Below are 21,691 nucleotides of genomic sequence, written 5' to 3'. Positions count from 1 at the left end.
TGTCTTTAATAATTGTATGTTACTATTACAATTAAAATTAAATTTTGTTATTGAATTTTTGAGTCAAGGACAGGGAGAGGCACAGGAAGGGGTGGGAACTTAATTTGTGTCCCCCTGATTTAAATAAACTAATATTTTCTTAATCAAAGCATGTTTTCAGAGGCTTGTAATTCATATTATTCTTATTTCAGCAAAAAAAACCCTTCATCAGAGTGATGATCATAAAGTTCATGATCACTGAAGTTAATTTTATCATATATATATAGTACACAAGTTTGGCTAATTTCATCAATATGACAGTCAATGATAGTATATATTTTATTAAGTATTGCTTAATTAGTCTTCTCTGAGGCAGCATTGCTGTTTATAAGGCTGAAACACAATCTGCAAATACTTATTGGACATTGACATCTTCCTCTGCCTTTTGTTTCTTTCTTTTTCTTTTTTGGTAAACTTTTCCATTTAGCTCCACAACTGCCTTTTGAGGGGACAACATTGTCTTATGACAATGCTACATCAGGAGAATTATAGGAAACCAAATTATACATTAGGCCCAGCCTTTTTCATTGTTGTTTTCTTTCAGAAAACCTGTCCCCTGTAAAGTCTTCTAAGAGAAGAAAAATCCCTGAAAACAGTATTTGGACCAGACCTTCCTCAAAGCTAGAACTACCCTGGATTTAGTGAACCAGCCAATGCAAAAATCAAATCTAGTCATAAGATTTTGATCAGAGGATACTGTGTAAAACTCAGCGGTTGTATTCATAAAACACATGAAGTACAAACCAACCAGCACATTTTAGCCTAGCATGTGGTGTAAACCCAGCTGGGGTGATTATTGAAAATGCAGAAAATTGGGATAGGTTAAACCCTAACTAAAGTTCTTATGGGAAAGAACAGGGCCACTCTCTCTCTCTCTCTCTCTCTCTCTCTCTCTCTCTCTCTCTGTGCACATGTATATGCCCACATGTGTGTGTGTATGTGTACACACAGAGTTCATGTTTATTGAACAGACTTGCCCATAAATATCATCAGGTTTTGAGGAGATGCTAAAATCTAATAAATGAACCCTAATCAAATTGAAATCAAATTTCAGACTTGATTGAAATAACCTCAAATCTGCTTCCAGGAACTGCATACCTTCCCTCTAAATTCTCATCCTACTTTCTTATTTGGGTGTTGCTTTAAGAGCAGGTGATCTGGAGAGAATAACTGTCAAAGCATTTGGCCTCCCTCCTCTATGTCGGTTGTAAGAACCAATCTAAAAATACATAATCTGCAACTGCTGAAAAAAAACCCAGCCTAATAACTGCCACTGCCAAGGGTCAAGGCAAGCTCTCTTCCCAGCATTCTCCCAGATCAGACATTGCCTGCGTGTAAAAGAAGTTAATAAGGTAAGCTCTGGAAGTTGGTGGGTGAGGATTCTTTTCAAAAAAATGGATAGGTAATATTAACTATTAACAAGAGAGCCAAAGTAGTTGTAAGAGTTAAGATACCAGGCTAAAACCCAGGAGAGCAGGAACTCTAGTTATGCCTTAGGCAAAAAGCCAGCGGACTGACCTTGGACTATTCACTCTCTCATTCCTAACAAAAAAGCTGTTTTATTTACACTATTTATTTACAATTACAATATAATTTCTAAATCTTTCTTGGCACATCCTTTTATTGATATATATTAATTTTTGGATTGTTTTGATTCTTTAATGTTGTATGATCTTAAATTTTATGATAGATTAGTTTAGCAAAACAAAATAAAATGGGATAAAATATGTGACTTTCCTATGCAGCAGGCTGTATAAAACATTAGTTTTCAAACTTGAGGGTAATTACCCAAGGGGGTAATTTGGATATATATCCTGAGGATAATGGAGCAATTTGTAATTGTGAGTGAAGAATCCAATTTGGGACTTATTTTGTGGAGATAATATTATTTGAGACTGGGAAAAGAGAGGCAATTGGCTCAAACAAGTTAAGAATCACTGGTATAGAAGGCTGAGATAGAAATATGAAATCCCAGACCTGGAGTTAAGGTGTTGGTAGAGCTCCTGGTGTATGTGTGTGACTGTTTTTAGCAAATGTTGTAAGCCACCCAGAGTCTTTCTGAGTGGGGTGACTGTAAGAAATCTAATAATCTCATGAGGAGTGGAAAGTTGTCACTAACTTATCTGTGTCCAGCATTTGCTATGTTAGCACCTTTTGACTTGGACATAGCCTGAGAACAGAAAAGCTTCCTTGGAGAACCCATAGAATTCAAATACATAAGCCCTCTATCTTAGCACTGAAATTATCTGCCTAAGTAATCAATCTATGGGCAGAAATTTTAACTTTAATTTTAACTTTTAACCTTAACCAGTACGTAAAGAACTCAAAAGATACTTCATAGAAATGTATAATTACTACTTTTGAGTAGTTAGTAGAGGGCTCTAGCTGAACACCGTATGAGAGCTGAGAACACGCTTTGGCAAACAGTAACTGTAAATTAGCAAGAATGAGTAAGGCACCCCTTACTAGTGTAGAAAGTTAGCACCCAGCCTTCTCCTAGAAAAATGAAATATTCTAGGAAATATTAAAAAGGCAGAATATTTCCCCTAAAAGAGAAATAGAAATCTTAAGGGACACAGAAACTCAGCCCCAGCAGATATTTTGATGCCAGCTAATCTACAAGACAAAAAACTGGGCCATCTTATCTACAAGACAAAAGATCTTCAGCTCCAGGGTGATAGGATTAGCCCTCACTCAAGCTCCAAACCAGGACAAAGCCATTAAGCCATAATAGGAATTGCCCAAAGCCCCTTCATTACATCACCCAGCAAGATTCAACAAAGCCTGGGACTCAAGACAACCTACAAAGTTACCCCTGCATGGCCCCATGGCAGTAGTGGGTTGCTACCGGTTCGCCCCAGATCGGGCAAACTGGTAATGGAGGCGGGGGAAGGCTCCGCCCACCCACCCCAACGCTTCTGCGCATGCGGCTGCTTCTGTGTGCGTGCATGCCCATGAGTGAACCAGTAGCGACGGGTTTTGAAACCCGTCCCTGCCCCATGGGTGTCTGACAACCAATCAGAATACATTTCTTTCACAGGAACAGGAAGCAAGTTCAAAGCCCAAGACAGGGTATAAATCTCTCTCCTTCTGTCTCACCCATGTGCTCAATTGCCCAGGATCTCAAACCATGTGGTTCTGTCCACAATTAAACCATCTTTCCAAATAGCTTCCATGTTTCCAGTGTCTTTCTCCCTACTTGGAACTGAACGCAGATGGACATTTCTTCCAACATTAGAAAGTTCCAGTTGCCAAGACATTCTGAGTTACATAGTCATGGTGAACATTTCTCCTACCAGAGACCTGAAAAACAACTCCAAGATATTTGAGAATCTTGGTCTGCTCAATTTTGTGAGTCACTGTGTCACTGAGTTTAATCACTATAGATTACTAAATCTTCATCCTAGCAATAAATGGCAAACAATCTCAAGAGAACTAAAATATGCCTCTTAAATCAAACTAGAGTTTTGATTGAAATATCTGGTTCCTAATCTTTGGGGCTGGGAAGATATGAGAATAGGAAATAACTGAAGTAAAGTAGTGGCCTCATCTGTATATTACTAAAATTCTGGTCATGACCTTTAATGGGGCGTAACAGTGCATCACAGGGCAACCATTTTTGAACCAAGGTACCTCAAATGAGCTTACTTACAGAAGGTGTCCAGAATCTGGGAATCATGACTCCTGAGGGAATGACATTTGGAAACTTATGACTGCTTCAATGCTACTGGTTGTGCTACTGTTGTGCTACTGTTGCATCACCTGATTTCTTTTTCAATTTTCCACGACAGTTTCCCAACTAGTGTCCCAACCCCTCTCTTGTCCCCCACTCAGCACCAGCCATTCACCTGCCTGCTGGAAAGGGAAGGGAGAGAGGGAGGGAGGAAGATGAAAGAACCCTCATGCACCCTTCCTAGCCCATGCCACATCGTTCATTCTCCCCAACATGTGCCGCCCCACCCAGGCACCTTCCCCAATGTATGTTTCCCCCCATGCCTTTCTTGACCCACATAGCACCTTTTGCTCATCTACCATGCATCCTCTCTGACCTGATCTAAGCCCCCCATGCACCCTTCTTCCATATCCCCATGCACCCTTCTTGACCCATGCTGTCCCTGCGCTCCTTCCATGACCCATGTGGCATCTCTTGTCCAACCCAAATTGCCTTTCCCAACCCACATCTCTCCCACATGCCTTCCCCAACTCCCCCACATCCTTCCTGACCTGTTCCACCTTCCCACACATGCCATCCCTGTAGTGGTGGATTTCTACTGGTTCATATCGGTTCCTGTGAACCAGTAGTGGCGGTGGCAGGAGGCTCCGTCCACCTGCCCGGACATCATCATAGATACTCTGTGCATGCACAGAAGGTTCTGTGCATGTGCAGAAGTGCCGTGCGTGAGTGAAGCAAGCATGAACATGCGTGCGCTCCTGGTTCTGAACCGGTAGCAAAGGTAAGAGGAACCCACTACTGCATCCCTGACCTGCACAGCATTTTTTGCACACTCTCGAACAGTCCCAAGCAGTCCCTGCCCAACCCATTCCACTTTCTCTATTTAATCCTGAACTGCTTATATTCTTTTCTATTGGAATTACTACTTAAAACTATTAGTTATCTATATACATTTGATGAACTGATTCAGATTTAGGAGTTTTTCCTATTGCAAAAACAACTTAATCTACATAGAGCAGAAATCTTCTCCTACAGTTACAGGGTTTAGTTCATAAGGCAGTTTGTCAGGCAGTGCAAAATTAAAATTCCCGAGTAACTATTTCTGTCAGGTTGCTGATTTCAAATTTTAAACACTAGAAATTAATAAGGTTAGATCACTGCAAAGTTTTCCTCATCCTGTTCTAGGAACTGCCCCTACTGAAAAGATTTATAACTATCAAGCATTGGCTAACTGGCAAGCCAAGTTGCCTGTGAAAAGATAATTTCATATTTCATAATATACTTAATAAAAGTGAGATCATTAAGCTTTGCTTTCAACCAGATAGCTCTGCAGACTAAGCACTGTAATTTAACATCAGCTGTCTGCAATTAAAAGTAAGTTTGAATCTTGCCAGGCTCAAGTTGACGCAGCCTTCCATCCTTTCTAAGGTAGGTAAATTGAGGACCCAGTTTGTGGGGGCAATAAGCTGATTTTGTATAAAAATATACAAAAGTATGAAGGCTATTGCTTAACGCACTGTAAGCCGCCCTGAGTCTCCGGAGAAGGGCGGCATATAAATCAAATTAAAAAAAACAAACAAACCAGCAACATTCCAAGAAATGACTGTTAATAATTAGGGAGCAGAGAAATGTCATCTGGTGTGGGATTGAAACTTCATCCTGTATGTTATTCTTCCAGAGGACCTTCTAGAGGATCTCTTAATGGTAGTGCAATAATGACCTTCTAAGGGATTCCACAAGCAATCTTTTCTGTCAAAAGACACATCCTTATTGGTTCTAATTTTACTGAATAATCAATCTGTCTTTAGCTTCAGGTCCTCTGATTTCTCTTTCCTTATTTGATGTTATTGCAATTCTGACAGAAATCTCAGCAGTAGACCCAGAATAATCAACAACTGTTTTTATACCTTGTTCCTTTTCAGTTCTTAATATTGAATGTCTGCTTATTTTTGGCTTGTTATTGCAGCTTGTTTGTATGTGTACGCGTGTATGAGGTAAATTAATGGTGAAGCTGTTCCATGGATTACTAACAGTGTATCTCTGAGATCAACAAGCCTCTACAATATTTCTTCTTATATACAGCCTGGCAGAGCTCTGATCCTGACAGTAATGGGGAAACATCACCTGTATTTAATGTTCTACACTCATACAGATTTATTCTACTTGTAAGATCAGGATAATCACAATGAACACTAATTGATTTTCTTTGTTTATTTGTTAGTTTAAAGGAATATATAGATATATGTGTAGCATGTTAGATTTTATCTGTATATTTCAGAGTTCAAATGATGTAAATAAAAAAAATTGGATTGCATGCTGTAAACATGGAATTATTTAAAAAGGCCCATTGATGCGGAAATCATGTTGATTTTGTTCCTTTTATCCTGTGAACAGGACTGGGAAAATTATTTTCTATTGGGAGCATCAAAATAATTTCCAAGTACAGAATTAGAACCTTTTGCAGAATATTACCATGGTGAGGAACATTGACGACTTCGATTTTTGCCTTCCATCCCATTCTCAATCTATTCTGGAAGGACTACAGACCCTACGTTCCAACCCCAAACTCTCGGATGTCACTTTGATTGTTGGGGAACATGAATTCCCTTGCCACCGCAGTATCCTGGCCCTCTGTAGTCAGTACTTCAATGCTATGTTTGCTGGTGACTTTATGGAAAGCTTTTCAGCGCGTGTAGAGATCAAAGAAGTAGATCCTATCACTATGGAGTCTTTGCTTAATTTTGCTTACACAGGAAAAGTGACCATCAATCAGGGGAACGTGGAAGCCTTGATTAGGACATCCAGCCAACTCCACTTCCCCATCATCCAGAAAGTTTGCAGTCGGTACTTGAGACAGCAGATGGATGCAACCAACTGTTTAGGCATTTGTGAGTTTGGAGAAATGCATGGCTGTTCGGAGATTTCATCTGAGGCATGGTCATTTTTGCAAGAAAATTTTGAACTTGTATCTCAACAGGAAGAGTTTCTTCAACTATCGAAAGAGAGGCTAATTATTTATCTGTCGAACCACCTACTGCAAGTACAAAAAGAACAGAGCCTAGTTGAAGCTGTGTTCAGGTGGATCAAGTATGAAAAGTTGGCCAGAGTGGTGCACCTTCCAGAGCTTCTTGACCTAGTGCATTTGGTTTCATTACCGGATCAGTATCTGCAAAACATGTTGTCATCTGAACCACTGATTCTGGAATCAGAAGCTAGCAAGGCTATCATTGCTAGACATCGGAGCACGGTCAGTATTTGGAGGTATTATGTATTTTTTGACCCAATTCTAGTTCAGTTTGAAGGCTAGAAGGTAAACAACAGAATTTCTGGACCAGTGATTGGTTTTCCTGCTATATAAATCTGAACTTACAAAATCACCCAGCTTTTATCTAAAATTTGGTTAAACTGGTGAAGACTCATATTCTTGTCCTAGGAAAAAAGGTGGCATTTCTTTTTAATAGCTCATCCTGGGCTGGTTAGGAACATTAAGGATTCAGAAACCAAGAAAGACTTGCTACCTAGAAAAACCTCTGGGCTTGTTCAATTGTGGCTGGGCTGGCAGATAGAGGCCAGCTGTGGCTGATTGTACAGTATCGGGTAAAATGCACTATTTAGTTTACATATTAATCAACAGGTTTAAACTTCCTTACAATAAATCCCACTCCATTTGTTTTCTTGGTATCATGTCCAGAATAGTAGACAGTGAAGTCCTCACTGGATTGAATCAACATCATCATGTTTACACTTGCATTGTTTTTTTACTAATCAAAGTATTCTTCAGAATAAATTTCAAAATGTTAGAATTGTTATTATCATCATAATTAGGATCTCTCTGCAGCACAGAAAGCAACCTGGGGGACAAGGAAAGTAGATTTTAAAAAGTCCCATTGAAATGATCAACTGTAGATGAATGATTATTCCCCGTTTACCAAGTGTAATTGAATTGTAATAGAGGGATATGTGCCCTATAACGCTACCTGATTGAGATATCAGAGAAAGGCATTTTAAAAATGCACAATTCTATTTTTTTCTTTCTCTTTTCTTAAGAAAAAAATAATATGCGATCCAACTGTGTTCAAATTGTAAAATAAGTGGGAAGGCATATGGGAAGAAATCAATGGATTGTTCATGCACATTAAGGGTAGGCTGAATTTCCTGCTTTGCTTGAGCTAGAAAGTACCATATATACTCGAGTATAAGCCGACCCGAATATAAACCGAGGCACCTAATTTTACCACAAAACTGGGAAAACTTATTGATTTGAGTATAAGCCTAGGGTGGGAAATGCAGCAGCTACTGGTAAATTTCAAAATAAAAATAGATACCAATAAAATTACATTAATTGAGGCATCAGTAGGTTAAATGCTTTTGAATATTTATTTCAAAGAAAAACAGTAAACTAGCTCTGCAAGTGCATAGTGTAAACTACACTATAACTAAATTACACAAGAGAATGTAGTATATATACCCAAAATAACTCAATAACAATTTAATCTGATACATTGGGTTAAGTGATGTAGGGCTTGATCTAATTTCAGGCAAGTTCAAGCCTCTGTTAAGAGATACCTGCATTCTCTCTCTCCCTTCCTTTTTCTTTTTTTTCTCTTTCTTTCTTTGTCTCTTTCTTTCTTCTCACTCTCTCTCTTTCTTTCTTTCTCCCTCCCTTTCTCCTTTCTCCCTTTCTGTGAAGAACCCCAGAAGGTCTTTGGTAGGAGGAAGAAAAGCCAGACATTTTGAAACGTTTTGTAGCTTACCCTGAGCAAGGATAGCTAGTGCAGGCACTTACAATAAGCTCTCAACTCCTGGGGCCTGGTGGCTCAGCAGACTGATAGCATTGTGATTAACACCAGCTGTCTGCAATTACTGTAAGTTCTAATCTTACCAGGCTCAAGGTTGACTCAGCCTTCCATCCTTTCTAAGGTAGGTAAATTGAGGACCCAGTTTGTGGGGGCAATAAGCTGACTTTGTATAAAATATACAAACTATGAAGGCTATTGCTTAATGCATTGTAAGCTGCCCTGAGTCTCCGGAGAAAGGCGGCATATAAATCAAATTAAAAAAAACAAAAACAAAAACTCAAGTTAAGTGAACTTACCTAAACAGTAAGGATGAAGTGTGAGTAAAATGGTTTACCCTTCCCTCCCTCCCCACCCTCTCTTTCTTTCTTTCTTTCTTTCTTTCTTTCTTTCTTTCTTTCTTTTTCTTTCTTTCTTTCTTTCTTTCTCCCTCCCTTTCTCCTTCTCATCTAGCATTCTTAGAGCTTCACTATTGATTAGCTTAGCCTGAGCAAGGATAGTTAGCAGCCAGCCTATTACAATAAGCACTCAACTCAAGCTCAGTGCACGTGGGGATCTCCTAAATGGTGAGGATTTCTTTGTTTCTTTCTCCCTTGAAGCCCCCCCCCCCCCCCGCAGCCCGTTTTTGCTTCCAGGGGGCTGCAGGGAGTCTTGCTAGGCACCCCCCTACGCCCCATTTTGGCCTTAGCAAGCCTCCCTGCAGCCCCTGGAAGCCAAAACGGGTTGCAGGAAAAAAGGCATTTTTCCTCACTCGAGTATAAACCGAGGGGGGCTTTTTTCAGCACAAAAAATGTGCTGAAAAACTCGGCTTATACTCGAGTATATACGGTATATAGATTCATTAGAATTAGAATTAGAATTAGAATTAGAATTAGAATTCTTTATTGGCCAAGTGTGATTGGACACACAAGGAATTTATCTTTGGTGCATATGCTCTCAGTGTACATAAAAAGAAAAGAAACATTAGTTAAGAATCATAAGGTACAACACTTAATGATAGTCATAGTCATTGCAGGAATAATTGGGAAGTTTTGCTTTACCAAATGCCATCCTACAATTTTAAATGTACAACGTACAAAATATTGGAAAAAAGCAACTGAGAAGCTTTTTATTTTGTGAGATACTTTTTTTCCCCTCCTCTAAGGCAGAGAACAAGCCCTTTGTCCAGCAGAGACTGAAGGCCCTGCCACAGAAGTTAGAAGAGGTGCTGGTGGTTGTGGGAGGCAGAGCTTTGGAAGAAAATGATGAAGATGAAGAGCCACCACATTTCTCCAGAAATTTTGCTTTTTATAATACTAACACTAGTAAGTATCAGAAATATTCCTTAATATACAGCACCAGATCAGCTTTATTTCAAACCAGAACATTTTATAGATTACCCTAGCTCATGCTACTGAGCACTGCAGTGTAACAACAACAGTAGTGATGTAGAATTGAAAAATATTTATTTATTTATTAAATTTATATGCTATCCAACTCACTATCAAGCAACCCTGGGTGGGATGTTCGTGACGCAAAGCTGAAAAGGCAGGATATACATTTTGGCTTTTTGGCATCATCGTGTTTATGCTATAGTATGGCTAGAATATCTTTCCAGGGAGGAAGTGGAGATGAGAACATTCAGAAAGCTTACAATATTAGGATCTCTCTATTGCTCTGTTGAATACATTCCACATGTTTTTCTGTTCACAGTTCTTTGTTTTCTTTTCCTTTGTGGAATTTCATTGGAATTAGCAGCAAAACCTCTCAATATCTATAAAGCTAGGTCATGTTTGTTAACTATTATTTATATATGTTGATTGCCCAATTATAAGGCCTTTCTTTATCTTCTGCCTCATTCAGTAAGTGAAAGGAGAGGTGGGAAAATAAGTCTATAACTACAAAGCAATCATCAAAGAGCACTTATCCAGGCCTACTTTCAATAAAAGATATGTTAGTGTGGGCAGAAACAATCATGTTTTGGGGTTTAATGTAGAATTACTTACGTTGCTACAGGCAACTTAGATTTCCAGATGATGTAATGTTCTGGGTTTTCTTGGGCTGTTTATTATTGTGAAGCAACTGCATTCCTCCCAGGCTCACATTGACAGTGAAACCTGTCAGACTGGCCTACAAATTCACTGAAGTTGGAAGAGGAACTAATTTAGAGGTTAGGAGTCTAAATTCTGGATCCTTGGTGTAATCTGGAAAAGATGATGTAATTTTAGGGCAATGTTGACAATATTGTGAACGTAGAAACAAATAATGTCCATACATAATTATTGCCAAAACATATCTGGGTATTATATGTTACAGTTCTAATAAATCAGTGCTAAATTTCTATTTTTAGAGAAATCTTTGGCCAATTCTTTCTGCAAAGGGACCAAGCATTCAGTCTATCTACACAATTGTCAGTAAATACTGATTGAATGTAATGCTGCAATGTGATTGGGATTGTCAGATGGTGATGCTTATTATATACACACAAATTAAATTTTTCTATATAAACAATTATTATTAGTGGTAGTAATGTTCCTCTCAAAAGGACTCATACACACACACACACACACACACCCCACGTACACCCACATACACACACTGCAGAAATATGATAGATTCAGTTAAACAATTCTTCATCTCAGACTAAATCGTATAGTTTTACTTCCAAGGTTTCTTTCCCGATTCTTCTCAATATCATTGACAAAACCACTGCAAACCCAAAGACCAAGGGTGTATTTTAGCTCTCTCTCCACTGTACCCCATGTTTCATACATTGCCAATTTACCTCTTCGTGTACAACTTTACAAAAATGGAACCCATTCTTTGCTTCCTCCTTGGCTAAACTTATTATTTATCCCCAATAATCTCTTTCTTTGAGTTGTTCAAGCTATTGTTCCTCTCTGAGCTTTCTTTTTTTCATAGACCAGCTTTCTTAATTTTATCAAAAATAATCATAATCAGATATTTTTAAGGTTCATATTCATCTATATTCAGCAGAAATTCTCAATCTTATATAATTTTACCTTACTTTGTATTTTATCCTCTGATCCTTATTATAATTCTGCTCTTTCTCTCTGTTAACATAATACTGACCAGTTAAAGATATGTTACTCGTTATGACAACACATTACCTTTAACTTTATACGGTTTTTCTGTTTAAATATGTGCTCAATGGCATCTTCCTGTCCTGAAATTCATCATGAAAACCCATTTTTCTGAGTGTTGTCTTTGCTTACTCTTAAATTGTTATTATATTGCCATTTGTACCTATATTTAAAGTTTATGGGGAAATTGGTGCTGTCTTCTGCCCATTACACCTTTCATTGTGGTGCTTTACTTATTTGTTTAAACAGTGTATAATGCCTTCCATTTCACTACTGCAGCCCTCTGGGCAATTAACAATGAAAACTAAACAGCAGCAGAACAATTCAAATTAATTAAAAAATAAATCACAACGACTGTCAAAATATCATGTATCAGAGGTCCAAATATATCCTTTCCATTTATGATCAAGTAATGAATAAACCACAACAGACAAACTAATCAATTGAGCTCACCAAACTCACCAGGCTGAGAGAACAACTAGAACATTAGTACATCACGAAAGGCCAGCATATTTGAAGACACAAAGTATGTCATTGGAATTGTGTAAACAGCTATTTGTTATAGCACACTCATTATAAAAAGCCAACTACTCAACTAGGAATTAAAGGTAGGTTGGGGAAAGAAAAAACATTGGGATGAGGAGAAACTTAATCCCTAAACCTTTGGTACTGATTGAAGATATAATACAAGATAGAAAGTTGCATATAGGACATGTCTCATGCTCAGTGATGGAAAGAGAAAGTAGAGCTATGTAGGGAAAACCAGATTTTGGAATTTTGTTCAACATATTACTGCTAATATCCTAAAAATGGAAATTATGCAGAACCATCTTTATCATGCAAGGCAATACTCTTTAGGAGAATGTAAGAATTTAACAGGCTATTTATACATTTGGTTTTTCCATTTTAGAAACATGGATTGCTTTGCCTGATTTTCCAGATTATAATAAATGGGGCTTTTCTATGATTGCTCTAAACAACAACATTTACATTACAGGTAAGTATAGCATACTTTCTGGCTTTATGGGTACTACCAAATCTATAAAACATTTTCTGTTTCCCCATAGAATTTACTTGCTTACGTGACCAATAATAGAGAAAATACCATAATTACAATACAGCACATAGATCACGTAGTCAGGGAGTAAATGGCAAATGTAATAATATTCCATGATTTTATCAGATGCATTTTATCTAAGTTCTGCAAATTGTAGAAGGCTTGCAGAAGATTCAGAAGCAAAAGGAGTGAACAAATGTCAACTCTGAAAACAATAACAGATTACTTTCACAATGACTATGATAATTATTTCTGTTTTAGGTGGCTCCAGAGGATCTCAGAATGACACATGGTCTACAACACAGTCCTGGTGCTTCTGCCTTAAGAAGGGTGTCTGGAAGTCCATTGCTCCAATGTTGAAGCCCCGAACAAATCATGCCAGTGCTGTTCTCAATGGAGAGATCTATGCCATTGGTGGTAGGAAATGAGATATGTAATGAAAGAAAGCCTCATTATGCAGAAACCTTCCAGCCTAACTGATGGCTAGGATTAAGGAATTTGTAGTTATACTTCTCTGGAAGACAGATGGTTGGAGAAAGTTACTCTACAGGCATAGGTCAGCAGAGGCCCGAGAGAAAGAAATAGAATTATTATCCAACCTGCACAAAAATGTAACAGTTGAATTTCCAAAAATATTTTTTTCTACAATTTGGAGGTGTGTGTGGGTTGCTAGAGAAAGTCACAGCAGCATTTGGTTAGATATTAAATTAGAAAATTCTAACACTTCATAAGGTGACTTCTGTCACATTGTGGTTATACATCATAGACTTAGACTTGTTTTTCTACTGGAATGAGGATGAGGCTAAGGATGAAGAAATTTTTTTGATACAGCAACTGTCAGACCTGAAAAAGTGAGAGAAGATGGCCATAATTCAGGCTCACTTTTTTTAGAAATGGTGGAGAAAAGTTTGGGGCTCCCACAGGTATTTAGGCACTAACATTGATGAATCTTGGTTAATATGAACTATTTTACATCACGATTTGCACTTAGATTATTTTAGACCTCTTACATACCATGGATAGATAACTTTTTATGAGGCTGCATGTAATTTGAAGAGAAGAACCAGTCTTTATCATAAGACTGAAAAATATATACTGTAAATATTCCTATGTGGAACTAAGTAAGCCAAGTTCATATGACTTGCATGTATCTTGCTCTTTGCCTGTATTGGTGCAAGCTTATGTAACAACTTTTCCTCCCCCTTTTTATGTATTTCAAAGGAACCACTATGGACATTGTGGAAGTAGAATGCTATGATCCTTACAATGACAGCTGGTGCTTTGTCAGTCCTGCCTTGAAGTATGTCAGTAATTTTGCTGTAGCTGGATGTCTTGGGAAGTTGTACCTCATTGGTTCTTGTGCTATCAAATACAATACATTGACCCTTCAATGTTACAACCCTGCTATTGGTAAGAAGGAATAGAAAATACTTCTAAGGAAGCAGCTGGCAGTGCTTTTGCATCAAGTTCTTTTGTATTTTATAATCATTTAAAGATATTCTCTGACCTAATTCTAACACCTTATAAAACTTGTCACAACTAATACTGAATGGAAATCCACCATTTCCAATAATATGTTGCCCAAGTATCATACAAATGTGTTGGTCATAATCATGGGCAAGATTTCTCTGTGTAGGACATGCCTCTTACACACACACACACAGAGAATCTCTGTAGTCAGTTGGACAGGTGCTCTCATTACAACAACATCATTAAATATTGTTTTGCTTTGTCTTTTATGAATAAATAATATCTGTACTTTCTCTCATATACAGTATGGTAAATAAAAAGATGTGTGCTTTGATCCATGTTGCGGTCGAGGCTAAATTTGATTCCAGCACTTAGTAATACACAACATAAAACATTCCGATCATATCTCTTTAAATGGAAATGCTAAATAATTGTGGGATAAGAACTCAGAAATATATATGGGAATCTCTCTTTGATTACAATTAATTACCTGTGGACAATTTGGCAAGTTGAATGCTAGTCTGTTCCTATTACTTGTATTTATTTAAGAAACAAAAATGTATGGATTTGAGGCAGAAGAAATGTATGATGTATTATTTCTTCAGCCACATATTCTATATCACCTTACTGCTAGAAATAGTCTTTTTTAATTGAAGATAGCATTTGTTTATTTGTTTGTTTAAAGTAACAGTTGCTCATAGTCTTTTTTATCCAGCTATCTAGCTTACACATAAATTCCACACCATAAGCACGAGGAAACTTTCAAGTTATTTGTTTGTCATGGCTTTTTGGAATTTTCTTGGCTAGCATCAACTTGCTACTTATAATAAGTATTATTATAGGAGCCTGGAGGCGCAGCAGACTAAACTACTGTTAAAAGTAGCATTTAGCTGCCAGCTGCCTGCAATTACTGTGAGTTCAATTCTCACCAGGCTCAAGGTTGACTCAGCCTTCCATCCTTTCAAGTAGGTAAAATGAGGACCCGGTTTGTGGAGGCAATAAGCTGACTTTGTATAAAAATAGAACACCGCTTAGAGGGCCCCCAAAAAGCCCTTCTAAGCAGGTATATACAAAAGTATGAAGGCTATTGCTTAATGCATTGTAAGCTGCCCTGAGTCTCCGGAGAAGGGCGGCATATAAATCAAACTAATAAATAAATAAATAAATAAATAAATAAATAAATAAATAAATAAATAAATAAATATTATGCCATGTGACCCAAGGTTAGTTTGTCCAGGAGACATTAGATGATAATCATGAAACATGCGCCTGCATTACAATAAATGTCAGCATCTTCCACTTGCTGCTCATTTAATGCTAGATAGAGACAACTATGTTTATCAAATGGATTAACTAGCTTGGAAACTGTATTCAAAAAGTGCTCATTAGTAGAACTTCAAACTAGAGGTAGATATTAAATGGGATCCCATTCAATTCAGTTCTGGGCCTTGCCTTTTTAGCATGTTTATTAATGAAGTGGAGGGAATGGTTGTCAACTGATACAATGTGAGATAGCTAAGACACTAGAAGACAGGAAAAAAATGGAAAGCATCTGAACAGGTTAGAGAAATGTGCTTAAAATAACAAAATGAAATTTAACAGAGACATTTGCCATTGAGAAGTGCAACCTTCTCACCTGCTATGTTATTTTCCTTGAAAATTAATCCCCTGCTTAGATTTTTTTTTCTGAGCCTGATTGCAATATGAGAAAAAGGATCTATGTATGAGGGTATGTGCGTTAGTAATATGTTAATTAGGTGTCAAAATCTGCTTGTGTGAGTGTATGGCTACACAGTATATGTTTCATATATTAATGTTCACTACTCTGGACTCATTCAGGAGGAAGACTATTACCAAAATAAAGATGAATGGAATGGAGTGGAGTGGAGTGGAGTGGAGTGGAGTGGAGTGGAGTGGAGTGGAGTGGAGTGGAGTGGAGTGGAGTGGAGTGGAGTGGAGTGGAGTAGAGTAGAGTAGAGTAGAGTAGAGTAGAGTAGAGTAGAGTAGAGTAGAGTAGAGTAGAGTAGAGTAGAGTAGAATAGAATAGAATAGAATAGAATAGAATAGAATAGAATAGAATAGAATAGAATAGAATAGAATAGAATATGGAAGGGACCTTGAAGGTCTTCTGGTCCAGGAGAACCTATACCATATCAGACAAGTGACTGTCCAGAGCATTGAATATGAGAGACTGGGTGGGAGGCCCCTTTCAGCACTGATGATTTCCACTTGGTTAGATTGTTTCACATCCATTTTGATAGCCCCACAAAGGTTTTAATATTTAGGCCAAAGAGATAGTTCGCTTCTAGTATGGTTTTTCTTTCATTATCAAGAACATTCAATAACTATGTTTTATGTACCTGTATGGAGATTTTACTTGTTGTTTTCTGGTTTGATGATAATAATAGAAGTAGGATTATCTGAATTTATCAGGTTTTAGCTTTTATTGATATTTTTTGCTTAAACAATCTAAATTACTCCACCACAGATATTAATGTATGATTTTAATAAACAGTTTTTAAAGTATATTAAATTGTGAGTTTTATTCAGTGATAATGAAGATTTTCATGAAAATTATTATTATTTTTTAATAGATGTCTGGAGTATAATTGCATCTCCCTTTCTCCCCAAGTACCTCTCTTCTCCTTGTTGTGCCTCCTTGCATGGAGTCATTTACCTTATTGGTGATAATACAAAGAAAGTCTATGTGTATGATCCGGATGCTAACATCTGGCAAAAGGTGGGTAAATCGGGAGTAACTATATTATTTTATATATAATTATTATTGGATTGGGTATATATTACTTACATCTTCACCGATCATATACAGAATTTCAAAGAACAGACGTGTTTATTTTACCTGATTTTTCTAAGGTCTCAATAAAACTAGTACTAATACTACTAATAATATACTAACAGCTAAAAAGAAATTATTGTTATAGACAAGACAATGAAAACCTTTCTCAGCCTTGCACTTTCAAAATGAATCAGGACTCAGCTTCCAGAATTTTACATCTAGTTGCAGTCCAAATTACAGCAGAGATTCAGTTGCCTTAGTAGAATTATCTCTAGTCAGCAAAACAGATCTTGTGGGTCTTTAATATATAAACTGATATTTGTGTTTCAGAAAAACAAGATCTGTTTTTTGAATGATGGTATCTCAAGCAAAAACATAACCTGGTCCTATTCTGCTGGCTGCTTGGCTTCAGTGAAGATATAAGCAATGTTGTTGGAAGTTTGGTTTTCAGTGTCATGCTGAAATCCATCTGCAGCTGTTCACATGGCGTCATTGCTCAGATGACTCCAATGCACAGGACAGGTGCAGAAGATACCCTGCCAGATTCCCCATCTCTTTTAATTTATGAATAAGTACCGGTAGTTAACACTGTCTATTTTGGCTGCCCATTGGTTCCGCTTTTGCCAGTGCTCCTTAAAAATGTTGTTGTAACAACTTGTCATTAAACAATTCCTCTCCAAACCAATTTTCTACTTGATTCTGTTAAAGGATTGTTTAGGAATAGCCTCATTTCTTGTTATCATCTCATTGCTTTTCAGATGGATAGGCAAGAGTTAAAGCAAGTCTATGTAATACAGCCCAATATAGCAGCATACTGTATATTCTTGCTGGATAGGTAGGAAGAGAAATAGAGTGACTTTTGTGGCTCTTGAGGGCTATACATCAATAAATGTATATCAGGTCCAAAGTATGAGAGCATTCATCTAGATATATTACCATATATTTATACATTTCTCCACCTAATCATATACCATATATACCTTGATTTATTATTAACTACTGTTTTGAATTAGATAATATGTATTAATTTTAAGCTAGGGTCAAGCAGTAATATATTAAAGGATTATGTTGCTGAGAGAGAATTTGGGTCTTTTGCTTTTCATATTATAAACACTAACTAAACACTCTCCCCCCACCCCACCCCCAAAAAATCTGTAAAAACACAATAAAACACATTAAGGAAAGAGGCATACTAAAGGGAGCATAGTACTTATTTTTTTTAAAAAAATACATTAGAAGATTTTTACAGTATTTTAAAAGGCTGCATCAAAGAAGTTCTGTATATAAAATAATAAATGTAGAGTGATTTGCATTTTTAAAATGAGCATGGAGATTTTGACAAATTCAGCCAGATCTTTTCTTCTTACATTTATACAGAAATAATTACAATCACTATTAACTTTGAAGTCTTATGATCTGATGATTATAATTAAAATACGTTGGCAGGCCAAATATCTGATGAGTGTCTCTTTTCATACCAATCCATTGAAGGTCTGATAAGGTCCTCTTATGAATACCGTTATTTCCAGAGTTTCATTATGCATTTACTGATGAGAGGCTTGACTCTGGAGTAGTCATTTCAAGAACATTGTCCTTAACCTTAAAATGCAGTGTTTCTGATACCAGGTTAAAACTGATTTAATTGTCAGGCATTTAGAGGAACTATTGTTGAGACTGGTTTATTTTAGCATGTTTTGAAATTTTTTAATTTGCTAAACTTACTTAAACATTTGTTATAAGCAGTTACTATATTTTCAGTGTTATGTTATATATTATCTTTAAATACAGATAGTCCTCGAGGTACGACAGACCATTTAACAAATGTTCGAAGTTACAACACCTCCTCCCCCAAAGTTACATAGGGAGCCCTTTCAAAGTTACGCCGCCTGCAGCGCCCCCTGGTCATTTGCCTTATGACCGACCACAGAGATACTGCAGCATACCCACCCACCTATTTCCCTCCCTTCCTGCCCTGCCAGATCCTCAGAGACACTGGGCCTGCTTTGCCACCCCACTGGGTTCCACACACTTCTTCCCACCTCCAGTTACTGTTCTTTCAAAGATATGCAGAGCTCAGGAAGCCCTGGGCCATTGTTGGGCCACATGACACAGTTGAGGGGAAGAAATTCTGCTGCTTTTGCTCCCTTCACAATCCATTCCTCCCCAGTGCCAACCACACTTTACGCTTTACGCATAATCCAGGAGAATAAATGTTGCTGCTTTTATTTCCCTTGCAATTCGTTCCTCCCTAGTGCCAGCTGTGGTCTTCCCCATCCCTGAGTCACCCTATGTTCTACCTAACAACTCGTGGATTCATTTAACAAATGCATTTGGGAAAGCAGGGATGGGGGTGTTCTTAATTATGTGTTTCATTTACCATACAACTCGAACCTTCAATAAAAACAGGCAGGCTCCATTGCTGTTGTAAGATGAGGACTACCTGTAGTTCATTTCCAGTTTTGTGCACCAACTCCTTGTATGGCATTTTAAAAGCACTTAAAATAAGTATATAAATATAATAAGATTATGTATATATTAAATCCAGTTTTTCATCTCTTGCATAATTAACCTTCACAGTTTAGTAATCCTGCAAATGATAAAGAGTCAATGAGGCTTTGGAGTGTATTTTAATGCATGTGACAGTGTCCGTTTTTTCATTCCAGCACACAAATGTGTGTCCCCTCCGCAACCCGGTTTGTGGGGGCAATAAGCTGACTTTGTATAAAATACACAAAAGTATGAAGGCTATTGCTTAACACCTTGTAAGCCGCCCTGAGTCTCCGGAGAAGGGCGACATATAAATAAATAAAAAAAAACTAGATATAAATTCTATATGATTGTCTGCTTCTTAATCTATTGCTGCTCTATGTGTAAATTAAGTTATCTTCTTAAAATATCCCAACATGACTAATCTATATTTTTCAGGTGCAACAGCTTCATACTTTGCATGAAAATGGTGGAATGGTACCACTTGGTGGTAAGCTCTTTGTCACAGGTGGCTACTGGAAAGGTATGGATGGTGACTATCAAGTAGAGATGGAAATGTATGAATGTGCCAAGGATGTTTGGACAAGGGAAGGGTCACTTCCCTGTTTATGGCTCTACCATGCATCTTCTTCTATCTTCATGGATACTTCAAAGTGGAGAGAACCTTTCCAGTCATGAGTCTATGGAGATTCTCAGTCATCCAGGTCATGGTTGTCCCAAAGGTGCTTTTTCAGGAGGCAACTGGACTTTGTTGTTTTTTTCCTTTTGAAGAAGAGCCTTGGTGGCGCAGCAGACTAAAGTGCTGTTAAGTAACACCAGCTGCCTGCAATTACTGCAAGTTCAAATCTCACCAGGCTCAAGGTTGACTCAGCCTTCCATCCTTTTGAGGTAGGTAAAATGAGGACCCGGATTATGGGGGCAATAAGCTGACTTTGTATAAAAAAGAACAATGCTGAGGGGGCCCCGAAATCCCTACTAAGCAGGTATATACAAAGGTATGAAGGCTACTGCTTAACGCATTGTAAGCCGCCCTGAGTCTCCAGAGAAGGGCGGCATATAAATTGAACCAATAAACAATAAATAAATAAGTTTTACTTCTCATCCAAGAAGCTTCCTCAGTTCTGATTGGATAATGGGGAATGGAAGGATTTGTATTCCTTGCAGACAGCTGCTCATTTGCATTCTTTTAGAGAGTTGTTGAGGCCACTTGGAGGTTTATCCTGAGTAGTGCAAATATCCAGTCATGATCACAAAGTTTGGTATGGGGTCTCACAGCTCTGTTGCTCTGACTGAAGCTTTGGAGAGATTAGGTGTTCTGCATCTCACACGGTAGACTGTAATTTATGAATTAAGATTTCATATTTATTTATTAAGAGCTAGGTTGGTGTAGAGGTTAAGGTATCAGCTAGAAACTGGGAGACTGTGAATTCTAGTCCTGCCTTAACCACAAAGCCAGCTGGGTGACCTTGGTCCAGCTACATTTTCTTATCCATAAGAAGAAGGCAATGGAAAACCTTGCCAAGAAAACTTAAAGGACTTGTCCAGAAGTCTTTGAGAATAAAAAAACAATGTAATGGAAGAAAAAAAAATATTGATAGTACTCAACATCTTAATTTTTGTAATGTTTCTGTGATTTTTTTTTACTAGGCATAAACATGTTTCTGAGAAGTGATAGCATAGTATATAAATCACGAGCTTATTTTTGCCACAGCTGGATTATTTTTACAATTAGATACCACCTTTACTAACAATTGTGAGGAAAATATTCTGATAGTCTATTGATCATGATAAAGAACAATAGGCAGACTGATTATTCAATTTTGTAAGATTATTGTGCAATTTGAATGGTAACTTTAAAAATGTATTTCTGTTCTTCCAGCTTGGAAAATAATCTAGACAGTTTTAATATATATAATCCATTAATAATGGTTGATTAATATTAATAGTCCATTAATAATGTATCTAAATAGTTCTCTGTAATTTCTTATATCATTGTGAACTTCTAAAGAGTCTCAGAATTCTTTTAAATATAAATAAAAAATGAACCCAAACTCAATGTGACCGGGGGTTTTGTGCAATTTTTATTTTAAAATTTTATGTGCTCTTGGTCTAGCTATTATATAACTTTTATGAAATTTATATCTATAATAATCTATGTTGTGACCATTATTTAAATTAAAGTTCCTGAAATATTAATCTATCATCCTAGATTTCCTATAGTGTAACACCAAGTTGTGCAACACTGATTTATATATTTTAACTTCATTGCTGTATGTTGAATATTGTAGT

The 21,691-nt window shown here is 37.3% G+C and overlaps 1 protein-coding gene across 2 annotated transcripts; it reads left to right on the top strand.

The window, feature by feature from the left end:
- The first annotated feature begins 1,308 nt into the window (after positions 1–1,308).
- Positions 1,309–21,458, top strand: KLHL30 (kelch like family member 30). Of its 2 annotated transcripts, none has more exons than XM_034439712.3 (8): positions 1,309–1,391; positions 6,107–6,959; positions 9,653–9,812; positions 12,502–12,588; positions 12,910–13,065; positions 13,870–14,058; positions 16,713–16,858; positions 19,841–21,458. In XM_034439712.3, exons 2-8 carry the CDS (start codon positions 6,186–6,188, stop codon positions 20,078–20,080), a joined length of 1,752 nt encoding a protein of 583 aa, XP_034295603.2. In that variant the 5' UTR covers positions 1,309–1,391; positions 6,107–6,185; the 3' UTR covers positions 20,081–21,458. The 2 variants fall into 2 exon arrangements, with proteins under 2 accessions (XP_034295603.2, XP_034295604.2); XM_034439713.3 differs by lacking the exon at positions 19,841–21,458 and adding an exon at positions 17,246–17,430.
- The last annotated feature ends 233 nt before the right edge of the window (positions 21,459–21,691 follow it).

The sequence above is a fragment of the Pantherophis guttatus genome, chromosome 6, assembly GCF_059756535.1.
Source record: "Pantherophis guttatus breed Tessera chromosome 6, ASM5975653v1, whole genome shotgun sequence".
NCBI lineage: Eukaryota > Metazoa > Chordata > Lepidosauria > Squamata > Colubridae > Pantherophis > Pantherophis guttatus.
The sequence above is the reverse complement of the archived record's forward strand: the minus strand, read 5'-3'. Positions and strand labels throughout refer to the sequence as shown.